This window comes from Corythoichthys intestinalis, chromosome 6 (assembly GCF_030265065.1).
Source record: "Corythoichthys intestinalis isolate RoL2023-P3 chromosome 6, ASM3026506v1, whole genome shotgun sequence".
Lineage (NCBI taxonomy): Eukaryota > Metazoa > Chordata > Actinopteri > Syngnathiformes > Syngnathidae > Corythoichthys > Corythoichthys intestinalis.
In genome coordinates this window covers 48,934,873-48,955,283 of record NC_080400.1, presented here as the reverse complement: position 1 = coordinate 48,955,283, position 20,411 = coordinate 48,934,873, and the positions used below count along the sequence as shown (strand labels likewise).

Below are 20,411 nucleotides of genomic sequence, written 5' to 3'. Positions count from 1 at the left end.
TACACAATATTCTAATTTTTTGAGACAGTCCTGTATAAGGTGCACCTAACTATAAGCCACACCCACTAAATTTTACAAAAAAATGTTTTCATTTACAGTGGTACGAAAAACTTTGGGCACCCTATAAGTCGCAGGGTTTAAGCAGGAAGGGAAAAGTAATGTCTTATAGTTAGAAAATTACAATAATTGTCCCTTTAACATAGTAACCTCAGCAGCAACAAATGTGATAGGGATTCTCTATAAATTGTAATGCCTTTTATCACAGTGCAGATATTTGTTAAAAAAAAACTTATTTGCAAAATTGTTTTAATTCACATACAATGTAACTTTGAGCACGAGCGGCTTTCAAGGACATGCCACAGCATTTCAATGGGCAATACCATTTTGTTTAAAAGGCATTAAAAGTTGACTTTTGGATCGTTGGCCTGCTGCAGAACCTAAGGACAATTCAGTTTGAGGCCCCAGACAATTAGGACATAAATAACTACAGATAGCCATTAAGATCAATAAAACATTGAACAATGTCAGGACCTCTCGTTTCACCTGTGGTTGGCATTATCATGTGGTCAGTCTAGCAGCAATTCTAGCATCTGCTTCATGATCTTTGCCTTTTTTTCCCAATTTTTGATTGAGTGTTTGAATGCCTGTTCCATTCAGAAAATGGTTACAAATAACATTAATCTGGTTCTTTATAATTTTTTTCAAAGGAGTGAAGCACTCTTGTACTTTGCAATTCAAATTTGGGCTTGCAGTGCAGGGTAAAAAACATGACAGCTCAATGTGAAAAAATTTAGGTCAATGTACTACTGTAATTCAAAATTTTTCATGAAACGGTACATACATATGTCATGTATTTTTTTGTTTTTGTTTTTTCAATGAACTTTTGCTCCACGGGATGCCACAATGAAAGTCTTGTTGGTTTACTTTGAGGATGTTCACATTTAGATTGGCTTGCTGTCAGTATCTTGGGTTAGTTACTTGGAGTTTTTTCCTGGCATCGAAAACAGAGGTTGCGCCTGAGCACCCTGTGGCATGCCAGGCAGGATGTGCTCAAATTGGCAGAGGGTAGCTTGGCTTGGCACAGTTCACTCGCCATCCGGAAAAATGACAGTGAAGTAAACCATTCCTGTCAAGGGGCAACAGTGATGGTTAACTTGTTCTTAATGAAAAATAAGGGCATACTGTATATATCATGGTTGACCATATTCATGAGCATAATGTAGTTATAGATGTTATTCAAATGTCGCTGAAACCCACTGGCTTGATATAGAGCAGCTGCGGTGACCATTATCAGTGTGACAATGGACGCTGTCTCTGTACAATGACCAAAGTTTTCAGTGTCTCATCTTTTCTAATTTTCACACTGTCCTTCAGATATTCCCTCCGTACTAGTGGTGGGCTGTCTCATCCTCCCACTGTGTTTGTGTGAAGAAGCTTGTTCCCCTGCTGAGATAGAGTGCATGGATGCCAGCCTGAAAGACCCCAGGGGACAGCACTTTTTGAACCCCTCTTGTCCCACTGGTTTGATGCAGTGCATCTCTCTGTTGTGGGTTGTCTTTGTCAAGCACAATAGGAGGTCCATTACTTTAACTACAATCTCTGAGTACCCCCTTTCACTTGCCTTAAAATTCACCCACTCCCTGAGTTCTGCCAACATTTTTTGTTGCAGATGAACTTGGAGACTGTGAGTGTTTATTCATTTATATTAATATTTTTATTCAGTCATTTACTGTAACATGTAATTGCAGTTGTGATTAGTTCAAATTCCATTCAGTAAACTTTGCCATCTTTGTTTTTACTTACTAGTTTGTCTTTGATTCAGTCATCATTGAGCCATTTGCATCTAGTGAAGGGTTTTACTAACCATGCATGGATTAAATAAACCAAAACATGTCTGTAAACAATGCCAATGCTTATTCCCCATCTAACTACTAGAAATGTTCATTTTTGAAAAAAGCTTGCATCATTTATTTGGTAATGCATGAGTTCATCATAGCATAAACATCAATAATTAAAGTATTATTAGATAATTCTTTAATACTGCTACAAAAAGTATTGGAAAAAAATGGTTTCAGATAAGACAAGGAGTAGTTAGTGTCCATCACATTTTGACTGTCAGCAACCCCAGTTTTAAGCTAAAGGCAGTATGCATACTGGACTGTCTCAGAAAATTAGAATACACAATATTCTAATTTTTTGAGACAGTCCTGTAGTCCAAAAATTAAAGTACTTTTTGACACAAGATGATGGAGATTGAAATCATCATCTTCCATTCACAACAAATGTACTGTATTTTATGTCTAGGGTTATTTTTGTCTTATATTTACAGTTGTACGATGACACTAGCCAACAATATATTCATTTTCTGTTTCATATTTTTTTTTAAATTCTACATTACACAAGAACTCAACTCTGTCTTCAGTTGTTTTTTATGTTTTAGTATTTGTATTATTGTCATTTGTTTTAGTTTTATCTTCGTGGTATTTTGTGTAGATTTTTTTCATTTCACCTATTACCAATTTAAGTTTTCAGTCATTTGAATATTTAGATGATTTTTTTTTTTTGTTAGTGTCAACCTTTGCTTGTCTAGATGCCTGATTTTTCACATATTGGAGTACTTTGGCAGCAGTCAGTACAGCTCATTGTTGGTTTCCTTTGTCTGCAGTTGTCCAAACATGGCATAACAGGTATTATAACAGGCATTATTTTGATATATATATATTTACTTCTGGGTTTTTTCTTAACCGCTAGCTAGAGTATATATCCACTTTGTGAGAAACTAGTACACATTGCAATTCTTCTTGAGAAGTGACTATTCAATGGTCTATTGGTGTGTGAGGGTGCGTGTAAGTGTGTGTTTTTATAGGGCATGGTAGCTTTAACTAATAACTTCAATCTAATCATATTGATTGGCCTGACTCTAGTTAGAACTATAGAAACATCATAAGGCAAACATATTTGAAGGGTTGTGTTACATAAAAATAGTTGCATTGATTTTGCTTGCAATGAAAAAACACAAAGGAGAATGGAAAAATTGAATTGGCCCAAAAATGGGCCTGACAAAAGTATTGGCACCCTTTGAAAAATCATGTGATGCGCCTCTAATTTGTGTAATTAACAGCACCTGTTACTTACCTGTGGCACATAACAGGTGGTGGCAATAACTAAATCACACTTGCAGCCAGTTAAAATGGATTAAAGTTCACTCACCCTCTGTCCTGTGTCCTTGTGTGTACCACATTGGGCATGGAGAAAAGAAAAAAAGACCAAAGAACTGTCTGAGGACTTGAACAGCAAAATTGTGAGGAAGCATGGGCAATCTCAAGGCTACAAGTCCATCTCCAAAGATCTGAATGTTCCTGTGTCTACCGTGCACAGTGTCATCAATAAATGTAAAGCCCCTGGCACTGTGGCTGAACTCCCTAGATGTGGACGGAAAATAAAAATTGACGAGAGATTTCAACGAAAGATTGTGCGGATGGTGGATAAAGAACCTCGACTAACATCCAAACAAATTCAAGCTGTCCTTCAGTCCGAGGGTACAACAGTGTTGACCCATTCTATCCGTCGGCGTCTGAATGAAAAGCGACTCTATGGTAGGATACCATACCTAAAGCTAGGCCGGAGTTTGCCAACATTTACCTGAGGAAGCCAAAAGCGTTTTAGAAGAATGCTCTCTGGTCAGATTAGACAAAAGTAGAGCTTTTTGGGGAAAGGCATCAACAGAGAGGATACAGGGGGAAAAAAACGAGACCTTCAAAGAAAAAATCTTGGTCCCCACATTCAAACATGGCGGAGGTTCCCTGATGTTTTGGGTTTGCTTTGCTGCCTCTGGCACTGGACTGCTTGACTGTGTGCATAACATTATGAAGTCTGAAGACCACAGACAAATTTTGCAGCATGATGTAGGGCCTAGTGTGAGAAAGCTGGGTCTCTCGCAGAGGTCATGGGTCTTCCAGCAGGACAATGACCCAAAACACACTTCAAAAAGTACTAGAAAATGGTTTGAGATAAAGCACTGGAGACTTCTAAAGTGGCCAGCAATGATTCCAGACCTGAATCCCATCAAAAACCTGTGGAGAGATCTGAAAATGGCAGTTTGGAGAAGGCACCCTACAAATCTCAGAGACCTGGAGCAGTTGGCCAAAGAAGAATGGTCTAAAATTCCAGCAGAGCATTGTCAGAAACTCATTGATGGATAACGGAAGTGGTTGTTTGCAGTTATTTTGTCTGAAGGTTGTGCTACCAAGTATTAGGCTGAGGGTGCCAATACTTTTGTCCGGCCCATTTGTGGAGTTTTGTGGAAAATGATAATGATTTCATTTTTCTTTTCATTCTCTCTTATTTTTTTTCATTGCAAGCAAAATTAATGAAGATATTACGATCAAAGCATTTGTAATTGCAATCATTTTCTGTGAGAAATTGAGCATTATCTGACAGAACTGCAAGGGTGCCAATGCTTTTGGCCAGCACTGTACATTGTGGATAACTACCATGAAACCTAACTCAACATTTAGCAATGCCTGCTATATAACTTTATGTATTTGGCCTCAATTTAACAGGAAACAAAATGGTATCTTGCCAATTGTAAAGGACATATACACACACAGACCCACACCCACTCAGATTGCACCCAGCTCAGCCTAACCTGCTGCCCTCACAGCTGTAATTGAGAGTTAATGACGCAGTTGGATCTGTTCTTCACTTTGTATTAAACAGAGCCTGCTGCTACTCGACTGTAAAAGCAACCCTCGGACCCCCTCTATCATATCCACATTATGGCTCCTTTATGAGGTGCCTACAAACACACCCTCGCGCCCACTAATACTAACCCCTTCTACAAAAGATGTACACTATTCAAACATTTGACATAAAATGCTACGCATGAGCTTCTGGTTGGTCAATATCTGTAACCTGATGTACTTTAACAGGCTTTAGTATAATATGTTTACATTCACCTATCACCCAACAGCACAAACTCAAATTTTGCATTTCTTTTCTTCACCTCAATAAAACACACTGGCAGAGGAGCATAGCAGTAAAATCTCCCCCACTCCCCCCAAAAAAAATTCTTGCAAAGGGGTGGGGGGGCTCGAGCGACTGCCTGGCGCCAAGAATGGTGTACTGCCCACAGCGAGGAGGTTGCTCTGGGCCCTTCTTCTACCACTGGCTTGAGCAAAAAGAGAAAGAGGAGAGAGGGGGTGAGGTAGCAATTGCAGGGATGTTAAAAAGTGAGGACTAGAGCAGGAGCAAGATCCAGGCAGAGAAAACAAACAAGACAGAGGCTGCAGTGTGTGTCAAGTCACTGGGGAGTTTCAGAATGTTCTCTACCACGGTTCTCCAGAGCAAAAACTCCTGGAGGGTTATCTGCTTCTGGCTGGCGCTGTCATTTATCATCAGTCAGGAGAAGTAGGGCCTGCGCAGTCGGAACCTATAACTTCACTCACGTAAGCAGATGTGTGACGAGAACACACACACACAGATGTGCTAGCACCTATACGCTCTATGAAACAATTTGTAAAAAATTACCAGTGAAAATGTGCACGAAGAAGCAAATATTGTGATGAGATGCCGTTGAAAAAAAATTGAGTAATAACATTTATGTGGAATGACACACACACACACACACACACACTTAAACAAGCGCAAAAACCCAACAAGGCCTTATAGGTTTGCTGGTTTCCTAAAATCCCATTAAACTATGTGTTAATGAGTTGTTTTTGAGAATGTGTGCATACCCTTGTGTGTGTGTGTGTGTGTGTGGGGGGGGGGGGCATTTATAAGTTCATGTAATCTGAAGACATGCTGCAAAAAAAAAAAAAAAAAAAAAAAACAACCACGTAGACTCTTATAGGCCACTCACAGAACACTTTTATTGTAAGGCATTTATGGGATATACTAACATTCATTTACATTAGTTGTATTATTAACCTTTTAATTTATTATTTTATTATTTTCTGAATAAAGCCCTTTGCCTTGGCATTGGTTCAATGACCCCAGAGACTGGAAAAATTTAGTTTGAAATGGGCAGATTCTGAGGGTGGCAAACTCTGAATGCGTCCTATAGTAAAGGTGCTGGAATTGTCATAGCATTCTGTTCGGTGGAAGGGGACACACACGTCACGGCAGATGAAACCTTGATAAATGCTGTTTCTCGGAGGTTTGGGACACTTGAAAAATGGGTCCCACACCTCCAATTGCTAAGCAAAATGAGATCTCAAACATACATTTGTTTGGAACAGTAGTTCACAGCAACAACAAAAAACTATTCCGTTCTCTCTGAAACTAGTAAAGCTCTTCACAACACTATTACAATCTCTCCTGCTCCTTAAAATAAGACCCGCTGTTTTCTTGTACAACAAGTGGAATCGATCGAGAGCCAGGCGAGTGGGCCGAGTTCTAGTGGTGACAAAACTGAGCAAAATTGCTCAGTCGGATTAAATGGCAACAGGCAGAAGGGGTGTGGAAGTCGCGGGATAAAAATGTGGAAAAAAAGATAAAGTGGTCGTGCCATTGACGTTTTGTACTAAACCACAGCAACATTTACCGTATGGAGTTAAATATTACTTTATTTGTATACAGTTTGCTGATTAAACTCCAAACTACTCATGTACAGACTCAAATGCATTGTACTTGATGTGATGCGGGACATCAATGGAAACCAACTTCAGAGCAAGCGTGTAGAAGCGATGAGGCAAATTTATTTTATATTCCGTCATTTAATAATTTATGTATTTCTTTGACACCTCAAACTACTTCCATCATCCAGCGTGTTGTTTCTTGCTTGTTTTGATGATGTCATCACAAGAGGACTAAGATTATGCACACTATTCGGTGGTAAACTTCTTTTTCAAAACTGAAAGCCGATAATGCATTTCCAGTTATTTTCAATCAGTAGTGTTTAATTCTCTTAATTGTTGTTGTTAATTGTTTGTGAGAAATCACATTGTGAAATTGGCTGATGCGCTGACCTAATTAATTAATTATGGTTTCTTCTGTGGGAAGGCTAGGTTTCACTTACGGTACATGCTACTTCTCACAACAAGAACCCAATTTAAACAATCCTGATATAATGTAAATTAGGACTACAGTATTTTGAATATGTGGCTTTGTTAATGCCAAATGGCTGTTGAGAAACTTCATTTTAAATTGGAAAAAACAACAGTTGAAAATATTTTGATGCCAATAAGGTCACGTCTTCCTCATTTGAACAGTATCAATTGAGCTAGCCAGTATCAAGGTTGTATGCAGAACTAGTAGCAACAATGATTGGTGAGTAAAACTCATTACAGGCTCTCTCAACATGCATTCTCTCTATCTGTAAATCTTTCCTCTTAGCAGGCTGGTCTTGCATAAGCATACATTTTACAGATTTTCTTTTCTGAAGTGCCTGAAGGGTTTAATTATGTACAAGACAATCCCTATAAACTTCTATTCTGAGGACTTTTTTTTAATTGACTTTTGAACCAGGCTATCCTCTGGCATTTCAATTACCCATTTTTGAGAGAAAAATCTACAATTAAGCAAATGTCTTCATAAGGAGCCTTTTAAATCATTCATTTTTTGAATAGCAAGTTATATCAATGGCACGATGCAACTATGTGATCCAGCTGGAGCAGGGTTCCTCATTTAAGGAGAGAGAGAGAGAGAGACAGAGAGAAAGGAAAAGCAAAAATAAGATGTCATTAAAAAGTGATTTGAAATGAAAGGAGATAGATAAGTGTGGTGGGACTGGGAAGGAGGGGTGACAGGAGTGCTGGCCACAAAGCTGACCAAAGCTGACCTTTCTACTTAGTCCCTAATTACATGTTGTGAAACTTAAGACGACTCATAGTCATTTAACTGCACTGGGCCTCTCAGAGCACAGACAGAAATAAATGACAACACCATTACATGCACACTCTTGGAAAAAGAAAGAAAGGGGAAAAAGAGTAGCGTGTAAAAAAAGAAGAAGAAAAGTATAATAAGCTAGAAAACTGCATAGAGGGGGAGGGAGGTTGATGTCACTTGATATTTTTTGGAAATGTCACAAAACTTGGGGTCTTCCTTTAGAGGTCCTTCCAAAAGAGAGCACTCTGTTGTGATCTTGTGAGAGCTGGTGTCAATGACAAATAAAATCTCTGAATCTGTTCCTAAGAATTTTCTATGCCATCTCCAGCTCACTGAATATCCCTTATGCGAAAGTCTCTCCTTAAAGAGCCCACATGTAGCCGAGAGGACACAAGGATTCTTCAACACATACTTCTCACACATATCACCGTGGAAGATGATATTTTGTTCCCAGGTTCTAAGTAGTATTTCCTAGTTTGTTTCATCATATTGACATATAAAAACACTTTTGTTTCCCAAAATGTATGGGTTTAGGGTCACGACTTGTAATTTTATTTTCCTCGTTTCTTTACTGTTGTATTTTCTCATGCTTTTATACATACCGCATATATGTACATTTTCATCCTTATTTTACATACTAGGTTTGACCTGAAACATGAAAAAATGACATTTAACTGGAGCTGTCTCGACTAGTCGACGTAGTCGACGTCATTGATGACTTAAATGTGTCAATGAGCACAACATCCCGTCAATGGTTAATGAAAGGTTAAAAAAATATATATGCGTTGAATGTTGAGAATGTCGAACGCTCGGTATGCAAGCGGGGAAAGCGGCACAAAGCCAAAAAAGCGCGCCAGAGAGGCCAAAACATTGACTTATTTAAATGAAACAAAGGAGGGTACTCTGTTGTGTCCTCTCTCTTCAATACCAAGCTTGCATACAAGGCTGCATGTAGGCTGTGAATGAACAGCTATAGCGTCGTCACCAAGTTGTAAATTTGGAAGACGACAGGAGACATCAAGCTGGCAGATCGTAAGTCCGTCTAACTAACTAAGTAACTAACTAAGTAACTCACTCACTCACTCACTCACTCACTCACTCACTCACTCACTCACTCACTCACTCACTCACTCACTCACTCACTCACTCACTCACTCACTCACTCACTCACTCACTCACTCACTCACTCACAACATGTTTTACTGAAGTTGCTAAGCCTGTTGCGATATGCAACGAGTCTGTTTATTGCACGGTAAATAAAAATGAGGGCGGTAATTTTCACGACTGCGTTTTATCGTCGCTTGAGTGCATACGTTTGTGCGTTCATGTTGATGGCATATGAGACTCCAGTTCCTTTCACAGATGTTTATTGGTCATCAACACGCTGTAGAATTAAAGTTCAGACATACAAAATAAGGAAACGCATCTATATTAAACAAGGTAAATGTTAGCATTGCTACATTTAACCTAATGGGGAAAAAAGACAACCTACTTTAGCCCGCTATAAAACATTGGCAGTCTTCTCCAAAACACAAACTTGCGGTTAAAAGGTGACACTTCAAACATTAAAAATTGCTGGTTAACAGCATTTGGGAAGGAAAAAATGAAAATATATAAAATCTATTACTGACACCACATGCAATGACAAAAAGTGCTTTTTTTGAGGAGTGTAAAGCTTACGGTTAGCGGTTTAGCGAAAGTACTTCCGGTGACCATTTCAAAATAAAAGTCATGTTTATCATATTAATAAATCCCACATACTTCAGAATTCAGATTCTACACTAAGAATAACTTTAAAATGACACCCTTTATGAAAGGTCCGATTGCCAATGAATAATAATTATAATTATATATATATATATATATATATATATATATATATATATATATATATATATATATATATATATATATATATATATACAGTAGTAGTATACTATAATATTAATGCTGGATACATTTTTGATTTCATTGCTAAAATAGTAGAAAAAAAATAATAAATTTGTCGACTAATCGTAAAAATAGTCGGCTGACTAATCAGGAGAAAATTAGTTGTTTGGGACAGCCCTACATATAACATGAATATTTTCTGCATAACTTGGACGTAAAATAGGAAATTTTGAATATAACCTCTAATTTTAGCAAAACCAACTTTTTTAGTGGCACTTTTTCATTTAGTTTGGACCCAAGCAACACAAAATGATTACAAGCTAGGAAAAGTTTTTTTTCTTTTTTGTAACATGATGAATCACAGCATGCAACATCCAATGAAAATGCATGTATCAAACAAAAAAAATCAAGTGAAGAGCTTAGGATTCGGCCTTAAAATGTTTATTTTAATGTACTTTATATGATTACATATTACTTCATTAATTAAACTGCCATATAAATAGCACTTTTGTGAATTTTTTTGACAATATTAACAAAAAAAAAAAAAATACATACGGGTGTTGGATTTGTGTTACATGGTTGTGTTTTAATCATTTCTCCACCAAATGTGCCAGGAGTTTCTCCGGTGTGCAAACAGACAAAGCCATGCCTAAAGCAAACATTGGTTCTCACGCTTTCACTAAATTGGATGAATGAACATGGCTCCCTAGACTAGAACTAAATTGAAGTATTTGGGTAATTATGTTAATTTATGATTGCGACACATTTTAACATATATTTTTAATTAAGTTATCCTGTGACTGAAATTTGTAGACCCAGATGTTGAGCAGTTCAAAGCAATGTTTCTTGGCTGAATGAATACACACCTTCTTTGACCTGTTCATGAGTGTGCATTGATTAGAGCTTTATGACTTGCACTCATTTCCTGATATTAATTAGCTAGGTTTGGTCTTATCTCTGACAATCACTTGTCTGAGGGAGAAGTGAAGGTGAGAGACAAGGGACGCAGAACACGAAAGAGGGGGTTCGCTATCTGTAATCTGTGATCAATCTTGACCGAAGAGGATGGTATGCAAGAAAAGTGGGGTCAACCCCTGGCTGCCCCCAACTCTCATCATGCCTAACCTACCCCACTCCAGCTTAGACTCAGTTCCTTGATGGTCACACATCACCCCTCATCCCAGGGGTGGCTCAGTCAGCCCAGAGGGGAGAACACTCTGCAGAGCAGGCAGACAATTTTCAGCCTGACTGCTTTTACTTTCAGGCCGACCATCATGAAAACAAACTGACAAAACAAAGGACAGCAAATTAATGACCCATGGCTCCACAATCCCCCCACCACGTCAACCCCCAAAACCCCAACCTCTGATGATTGACTTCTAGCTTGGCATTTCCCTGCCGATTCTCCCCTCCCTCCTGTCCCGACTTTTGATCCCTTCCAAATCACATAGGCACAGCCACACATATCTGGACACTGACGTCCACTCCCACACACACATCACTACCACCATCACCCTCTTCCTTAACTCTGTGACCCGTGGCATCTGGTTTAGATTGTCGCAGGAAGAGTGTTACAGAGACATAAGGAGGGAAAGGCCTGGTGCGAAAGAAAAGGCCTCACTGTCTGTGTCCACGCCTTCATTATCATGTGTTAATATTAATACAATTTCGAAAAGAAACAGACGTGTAGACACAGCAGGTGAATTGGGAGTTGACTGTGCTGAGTGGAACAGCATGGTCTCACAGTGCAGGCATGCTTCTCACCTGAAAGCCTGTTGTGACCCTGTATTCCCTGGGAAACTGTCACTTTACCACAAGGTTCTACTGGCTACTATGGGCTCTGATTGCATTTCTTTTCCATCAAATTAAATAAATGTGTGTCATTCTGTGTGTGCATGTAAATTGGAAGGCTGATAAAATATGACTGTGAAATTATGGGGTTTAAAGCAAATTTTAAAATACAACCTGTTAAGTACAGTGGGGCAAATAAGTATTTAGTCAACCACTAATTGTGCAAGTTCTCCTACTTGAAAATATTAGAGAGGCCTGTAATTGTCAATATGGGTAAACCTCAACCATGAGAGACAGAATGTGGAGATAAAAACAGAAAATCACATTGTCTGATTTTAAAGAATTTAATTGCAATTCATGGTGGGAAATAAGTATTTGGTCAATACTAAAAATTCATCTCAATACTTTGTTATGTACCCTTTGTTGGCAATAACGGAGGCCAAACGTTTTCTGTAACTCTTCACAAGCTTTTCACACACTGTTGCTGGTATTTTGGCCCATTCCTTTACGCAGATCTCCTCTAGAGCGGTGATGTTTTGGGGCTGTTGTTGGGCAACACGGACTTTCAACTCCCTCCATAGATTTTCTATGGAGTTGAGACCTGGAGACTGGCTAGGCCACTCCAGGACCTTGAAATGCTTCTTACGAAGCCACTCCTTTGTTGCCCTGGCTGTGTGTTTGGGACCATTGTCATGCTGAAAGACCCAGCCAAGTCTCATCTTCAATGTCCTTGCTGATGGAAGGAGATTTTCACTCAAAATCTCTCGATACATGGCCCCATTCATTCTTTCCTTTACACAGATCAGTTGTCCAGGTCCCTTTGCAGAAAAACAGCCCCAAAGCATGATGTTTCCACCCCCATGCTTCACAGTGGGTATGGTGTTGTTCGGATGCAATTCAGTATTCTTTCTCCTCCAAACATGAAAAATCTGTGTTTTTACCAAAAAGTTCAATTTCGGTTTCATCTGACCATAACACATTCTCCCAGTCCTCTTCCGGACCATCCAAATGCTCTATAGCGAACCGCAGATGTGCCTGGACGTGTACTGGCTTCAGCAGGGGGACACGTCTGGCAGTGCAGGATTTGAGTCCCTGGCGGCGCATTGTGTTACTGATAGTAGCCTTTGTTACTGTGGTCCCAGCTCTCTGTAGGTTATTCACTAGGTCCGCCCCGTGTGGTTCTGGGATTTTTGCTCACCGTTCTTCTTATCATTTTGACGCCACAGGGTGAGATCTTGCATGGAGCCCCAGATCAAGGGAGATCAGTGGTCTGTTATGTCTTGCATTTTCTAATAATTGCTCCCACAGTTGATTTCTTTACGGCAAGCATTTTACCTATTGCAGATTCAGTCTTCCCAGCCCTGTGCAGGTCTATAATTTAGTCTCTAGTGTCCTTCGACAGCTCTGTGGTCTTGGCCATAGTGGAGTTTAGAGTGTGACTGACTGAGGTTGTGGACAGGTGTCTTTTATACCGATAATGAGTTAAAACAGGTGACATTAAGACAGGTAACGAGTGGAGCTTCATTAGACCTCATTAGAAGAAGTTACTCTTTGATAGCCAGAAATCTTGCTTGTTTGTAGGTGAACAAATACTTATTTTCCACTCTAATTTGGAAATAAATTCTTTAAAAATCAAACAATGTGAATTGTTGACAATTACAGGCCTCTCTAATCTTTTCAAGTAGGAGAACTTGCACAATTGGTGGTTGACTAAATACTTATTTGCCCCACTGTACGTAACAGCAGAGTAACAGAATGAGGTGTGGCCGAGTTAAACCGGTTATATATAACCCGACTTATATGGTCACAACTGAGACTAATTTACGCGTCTAATCATATGACGACATGGCTATGTTTTGGCTAGTTGCTGAATAAGCATGTGGTTGTGGGCACCCTACGTGTTCAAAAATTCTTGACGACAGATATACCTTGCTTATCAAAAAGGAACAGAACAATCCATCTCTTGAAAGTGTCTGTTAGAGCATTAGGCTGGACTGCTTGATGCCATGCAGTGGAAGCAGTTTTAGCAAATTCTCTTGGCTCACCAATGCAAAGCCATGGGTCGGAAAATCTCAAATCATTTCTTCAACATTTAATATTAATATGAAATTTGTGATAATAAGTATAATAATAATTCAAACAAGGAAAGTGTAGGAAATATTCGGAGTTGAGAAGCTACTTTCACAGGTCATTAATGCTAGAAACTGTAGCCCCAAAATATGCAAAACATTTGTTGTCTGACTGATTTACATGTTATGGCATCCTACTTCCATTTTCAGCGAGTCAAACCACACACTTATATAGACATATGCATACCACACACCCACACACACACACAGGCAGACCAGTTCCTGTGAGATTACTGAAAAGCTTAAGAGTGTTTCATCAAGTGTTTCCTATTCAAACAGGCTTGAGTCGTTGATCCATAGAAAAGCTGAGGTCACCGCCCTTGTTTTTAGTTATGGCTTAATTTTTAAACTGAGCGCTTGACAGACTTAAAATGTGCCTTATCAGTCTTGTATGTATTACAAGGGTCAGACAGTTCTCACTATGCGCTAGATCCTCACAGACACACAATACAAACATGTTTTCCTCCTCTCTGTCTCTTGCTGACCTCAATGAGGTAACTGGTCAACACTGCCAGATTTATAGCTCATCAGCCTGTATTGGCTGCAGTGTGCCATGGACTAAGCCAACTTTAGACTATTAAATATTAGCACATAGAGGGGGTTGATCTGAGATAAGTGGGAGAGAGAAAAAGGGGAAAGAAGATGCCACAAAGAGGAAAGGTATCATTAAAAGTAGGAAAAATGTATTTGATTCAGAAAGAACTTTTTGAATGATGCACGGAGTATTGTGGACAACCCATTCATTCTTCTCCCTCTTGCTTAGCTACTCAAGTCAATACTCACAATTAGGGATGTCGATCGCACATTTTTACACCCGAATGCGAGTCACATGATTTTGAGAATCTGCAGATACCGAATCCCGATCCGATAACGAATATATATATATATATATTTTTTTTGGGGCTGTCAAACAATTAAAATTTTTAATCGAGTTCATTACAGCTTAAAAATTAATTAATCGTAATTAATCGCAACTAATCGCAATTCAAACCATCTATAAAATATGCCATATTTTTCTGTAAATTATATATATATTCTGTAAAATAAATTGTTGGAATGGAAAGATAAGACATAAGATGGATATATATACATTCAACATACAGTACATAAGGACTGTAGTGGGCATTTCACTCTACTGTCATTTAAATCTGTCTATGCTGTCCTCACTCCGAAGCGTCTACTTTTTCCAAAGCTAGACAGCTAGTGAACGACGCCTTAATAATTAGACTTCTTCCTTTTTCATCTGATTTATTAAAAAAATGGCCTCAAACCATTGTCCTCTTTAGACCGTCGTAAAACTACAAAAAAAAAGTACACAAGCATTGCATTAGCAACAGCGTTAGCTTAGCACGCTATACAGGTTCACTAAACATAAACAAAAAGCGTCACATACAAAAAATATAACCTTTCGCTTACTAACATAATATGTACATTCTTTACAACAACCATACTTACGGACAAATCTTGTCCAAGGATCATATAAGCACAACATTATCAGCCCGAGACGTCTTGCAGCCATAATGAACTGGTGAGAAAGCAATAAACCATGTCGCAAAGCGACCACAAGAGTGCGCTGTTGGACAGCGCAAAAAGCCTTGCTGTAAAACTTACCAAAAGGCAGAATACTTTCTGAGCGGGACATGTGCGTTAATTGCGTCAAATATTTTAACGTGATTAATTAAAAAAAAAAAAAATTAACGCACGTTAACGCGATAATTTTGACAGGCCAAATTTTTTGTAATTATTGTTTTTTTTTTTGTTTTTTTTTCAATTTTTTTTTTTTATTTCATCCGAACAAACGTTCCAAACATGTTACAGTACTGTACCTTTTACAGTACTTCCTCTTCCACTTTTTCCGGGAGTGTTAAACGTATACATTTTTGTATCTTTTGGCAATGCCATTGTATTTCTGGATTGTTTTGTCACTTTTTAGCTGATAAAAAGTAAAAAAAAAAATATGTATGAATTAGGCCTGAACGATACTGGAAAAAACTATCATTAGGATTTTGCGATATGTTGCGATATTATTTTGTGATATTATAACTAGAATAATTTTCATCAGATAACTTGGATAGCTCTGTTTGGGATAGGCTTGAACAATATTGGAAAAAAATGAACATTGCGATATTTGTTGCCATGACTCCACACTTACTTTTTGCATTGGTTGCGCCGGTGAAACTTTTTTCTTCAGCTGCACAAGCATAAAATCAAGGCCCACCCACATTGTTCATTGCATCACCATGCTGGAGCCTATCACAGCTAACTAAAGGCAGAAGGCAATGTACACCTTAAACAGGTTGCCAGTGTAATGGAAATATGAGTCTAAACTGGTTAACCACATCTGCTAATGTTACCATGACAACTTGTGCATTTCTTGTCATTTAGATGAAATAAAAAGTGAAATAGAATGTGCCTGACAGTTGTGAATGGTGCACGTTAAAGATCACATTAGACACATTTGACTGAGCGATACCATATTTGTTCAACCAATGGCAACAAATGCATTATGATAATAGCCATATAAGGTCAAGTCTTAGTGTTAGACTTCACTCAGGAACTAGAAGGGTATAAAAGCAGCTACCGCTTATCATTAAGGGGAGAGGCTGTGATACAGACATTATGCTCTGTTGCATTGTTTTATCCAAACTGCAGTTTGTAATGAGAGTAATCTTATCATTTAACACAACCTTTTGTTGTCCTGGTTTCCCTGGACAAGACACCAGCCAGTTGCAGGGCACATATAGACACACAGCTATTCACGCACACACCCACACACACCCACACCCACACACAAGTACGGACAATTAGGAGTGTTCAATTAGTTTTTTGGAATGTGGCAGGAACCCAGAGAAAACCCATGCAAGAACAAGATGAACAAGCAAACGCCACACAGGAAGGCCTGAGCTGCTGGGATTAAACCCACGAGCCCATAACTGTGAGGTGGACGTGCTAACTGCACTGTCCCACTGTGCCACCTTCATAATGTAAATGATTTTTTTTAAACAACTACAGACAAAAATGCTGTTCTCTATTAAATGTTTTGTTGAGTGAGTCCTCACAAATTCACTCACGCTTTGATGTTCACAGTGCCAAGAACAGACTCTCACTTACACAATGAGAAATCTTAACGATGATTTATACATTTTTTCCTCTGATGGTAGAGTTACCAAGGGTCTTATGGCCTGATCGAAGCTACAAACCTGTCAATCATCTTTAGCTTTAAGTACCAAATGCCAGCTGCAATGGTCACCAAGAAAAAACAGTTTGGTCACACTTTTTAGCAGGAGGAAGGATGTGGCGCTGTAAGAGCATGAAGCAGAAAAACAAAACTGTAATTTTTAAGTAAAAAAAAAAACGCGATCCTTTGCACCTGATTCCGATCCTCTGAAAAATGCCGTGGTCAGCCTGATTTACGATCAAGTGATCAGATCAGGTCGTTCCTACTCACAACCAGTCCTGAAGGCATTGATGTGTCCTGCTCTCTGATATACCATTATTGATCTCTTACTGCACTTAAATATGCAAGTTAAATCACACTAATTATACTTGTCTCACAGCTGTACTTGTTTTTAAAGTAAGTTTTCACATACAGTGGTGTGTTAAAAATTAGTGCAAATTTACTTTCTTAAAAAAAATGTATTGTTTGAACATTTGCATGTCCAAAGTAATGTTTCTGTTAAAAGTATTGGCAAGTCGTGATACATAGTCAATAGTATTTGTCAGCAGTCTGGGGTTTAAGTCGAAGCTTCTGTCTAGACGAGATCGTTGACCTCTCATTTCATTTAATGAAAATACAAGTATATGTTTCTCCAAATGTATGTAGTATTTATTGACTGTTGTTTACATTGTTAGGTATCATTTCAGCAGTGTTTGTATGTAACTTGTTTCTGAAAATGTGATATCGAGACCCTTCAAAATAACTGAACACAAAAGAATAACGCATCCATCATCCACATTTCTTTCCCTCACTGGGGTTGTGAGTGTGCTGGCACCTAAAAGCACAATATGGGCAAAAGTAGATTCACAAACTGAAATGGTTTTCAACATTTGTTCTCTGACTCATTTACATAAATTATGGCATTGTATTTCGATTTTCAATAACACAACCCACCCAGCTACATAGACACACAGGCATGCACACAAAACCATTTGATAATACATTTGACAGTGGCATCATAAGACTGTCATAATTATGACATAACACTGTCAGGAGCATTAACTAACTCCATTCATTTCCATTCCACATTTTTTCATTCCAATCAAAAGTGACATAATTTTCTGGATGACATCTGACATAATTATTCATTAATGCTCATGACAGGGTCACGTCATAATTATGACGGTCTTATGACAGTCTTATGTCAGCCACTGTCAAATAAAGTGTTACCAAAAATGTTTTCACTTTCACATCTATGACAAATTCAGAGTCTTTAATCAACCTACCATGTATGCTTTTGGAACGTGGGAGAAAACTGGAGTACCTGGAGAAAACCCACGCTTGCAGAGGATGAGGTATAAATGTTGCCTAATAATAAGGGGAAGGAGACAGGATAGACCAGAATACTAGAAATTAGCATATCTGCCTCATCACAGATCTACAATAAATATTTTGGCTCATATCTTGGCACTAAGTTTCCCATGTAGAGTTTGCTTAGTCTCCCTATGCTTGCATGGCTTGTCTCCAGGTACACCTGCTTCCACATGCATGATTAATTAATTAAAGATTATAAATTGCTAATAGGTGAGTGTTAATAGTTTTAGTATATGTGCCCTGCAGTTGGTCTGTGCTCCCTGCCTCTTGGCAGAAATGTAATACAATAGACACCGTCTTAGCCACAAGTTCCCGCAACCCTAATAAGTACAAGAGCTAGATGACGGAAAATGGAAAAGAGCCTTGTCAAACCCCATATTGGGTTTATGATGTGGAAATGGGTGCGCACCTGGAATGTCTGACTTGAGCCTGTTCAGTTAAAATGTTATTCCTATGCATATTCTTCCCACAGTCCAAAAAGACGGTTTAAGTAAATGGTTGTCTTTGTATATGTGTCCTGTGATTGGTAGGTGATCACATCATTAACCTGCATGCGCGACTGAGTCCATGTAAAATTTGTAGACTACCTATCTGAGCCAATGTTCGTGATAATCCACTTGTCCTCTTTATAAAGATTATTATTCTGCAACGCCACCGCAACTGGCCAGCCTTCACAATTGGACCAAATTACAACCATACGGTCAGAGATGAATTCCTCCAAAATCCCTACAGAACAGCCACCAACCACCAGTCATCAGCTTCCAACACCACATAACCACAGGCTAACCGTGAACAGAGAGGGTGAGGGAAACTCAAGAAATGAAAGAATGAGAGAAAAAGAAATCTGAAGAGGACAGTTACTGTTTCTGAGGTGATGGATAATGCGGTCGCAATCCACAAAACTAAGCAAGTGTAGTGTTGTTCAAAAGTATACTGTAAGGTACAGTATATGTATCTTTTTAATAAATATACTGAATTAACCCAAGAGAGCTGCAACATCCATTGCCACATATCTGATGTGTGATATGCTGATTAGTTTCTTAATGGCAGTCACCACTTAGGAGCCACTAATTAAAACCAATTTTTCCAAGACACTTATCAGGCTCTAAGGGAAAATACATGCAACAGAGCTAGGCAGAATTATAGCCACCTTTATTTGTCAAAGTCCTCCCACTCCCCCCGTACTGCCCTCCTGTCTGTCACTGTCCCCTAGCTCGATTGCCTCTAATGGACATGCTTTATCTAGGCTGACCTAACCATTGTCACAGGGAGCAGAATTTGTGAGCTTTTAAAGTGGGTACACTCATCAACATTCTGAAAGAGTAAGGGATGGGCGCAAGGAGGGAGTTTGCTTGGCAAGTATCCATCTATGCACTCTCAGGGCCACTTTGTTAGGCCAATGCTGCCCACTCCTGAATCCTGCTATGAAAATAGGATGCCACTTAAATGGGCATAAGCTATTAGCTTTGCATTCATCCGAGGTATGGTGATCAGATAAATGTACAGCACATCTTGTTTTAAAGTAAAATAAGAGGGGTGACCTTAGATGTGCAATAAGAATCTCAAAGAAAGTTAGATGGCAATGGAAGTATGCCTGGTCAACCAGTAAGAGAAACAGGATAGCGGCACTTAAAAAAAATCGCTTAACCTGTTCGACACAAAGACAGCAGAGGAACCTGAGCTTTAGTGTCAGTGTGGGAGGCACTAATCTGTTGACAGCGTGGGCACAGGTGGTGAAACAATCAAACAGCCTCACACGTATCGCTTTGGCACACATAAGCACATACACTTAGCAGGAAAACAAAACTTCAACATCCGCGACTTCCATGCCTATAAAAGTAACGATGCAAACAAATGAAATACTTTGTCAGTGCTTGATCTAGATTACCGGGTATTTTATTGGAGGTTTAAAACGTAGTTGTTCAAACCAAAAAAAAAAAAAAAAAACAGTCTTCAACAAGTTTCTTTGCATAGTTAGCATTTTTCCTCCCAGATCATTTAAAGGTGGTTACATTTTGGACCGGCAATGGTGCTCCAGAAGAATACAAGTACAGGGTGTCCATATAGTCTCGTTACCATTTCAAAAATGTATTAAAAATGCAATTGATTCGATATTTTATTCAGATTTGTTTTATTGTATTCAGCGGTTATTGAAGTTTTTTTTTTTTTTTACCTCTTTTAATACACTTCTACATGGGCACCATTAGTTGCACGAAGCACATCAAGAAGGTACTCGATTT

The 20,411-nt window shown here is 38.8% G+C and overlaps 1 protein-coding gene across 7 annotated transcripts in view; it reads right to left on the bottom strand.

Moving 5' to 3' along the window:
* Positions 1-15,176, bottom strand: part of LOC130917454 (histone-lysine N-methyltransferase MECOM) — a 97,155-nt gene extending 81,979 nt beyond the window's left edge. For all 7 annotated transcript variants that reach the window (XM_057838859.1, XM_057838860.1, XM_057838862.1 and 4 more), the window contains exon 1: positions 15,096-15,176. In XM_057838859.1, coding sequence (XP_057694842.1) covers positions 15,096-15,119 — 24 coding nt within the window. In that variant the 5' untranslated portion in view covers positions 15,120-15,176. The remainder of the gene's footprint in view (positions 1-15,095) is intronic.
* Positions 15,177-20,411: the final 5,235 nt, after the last annotated feature.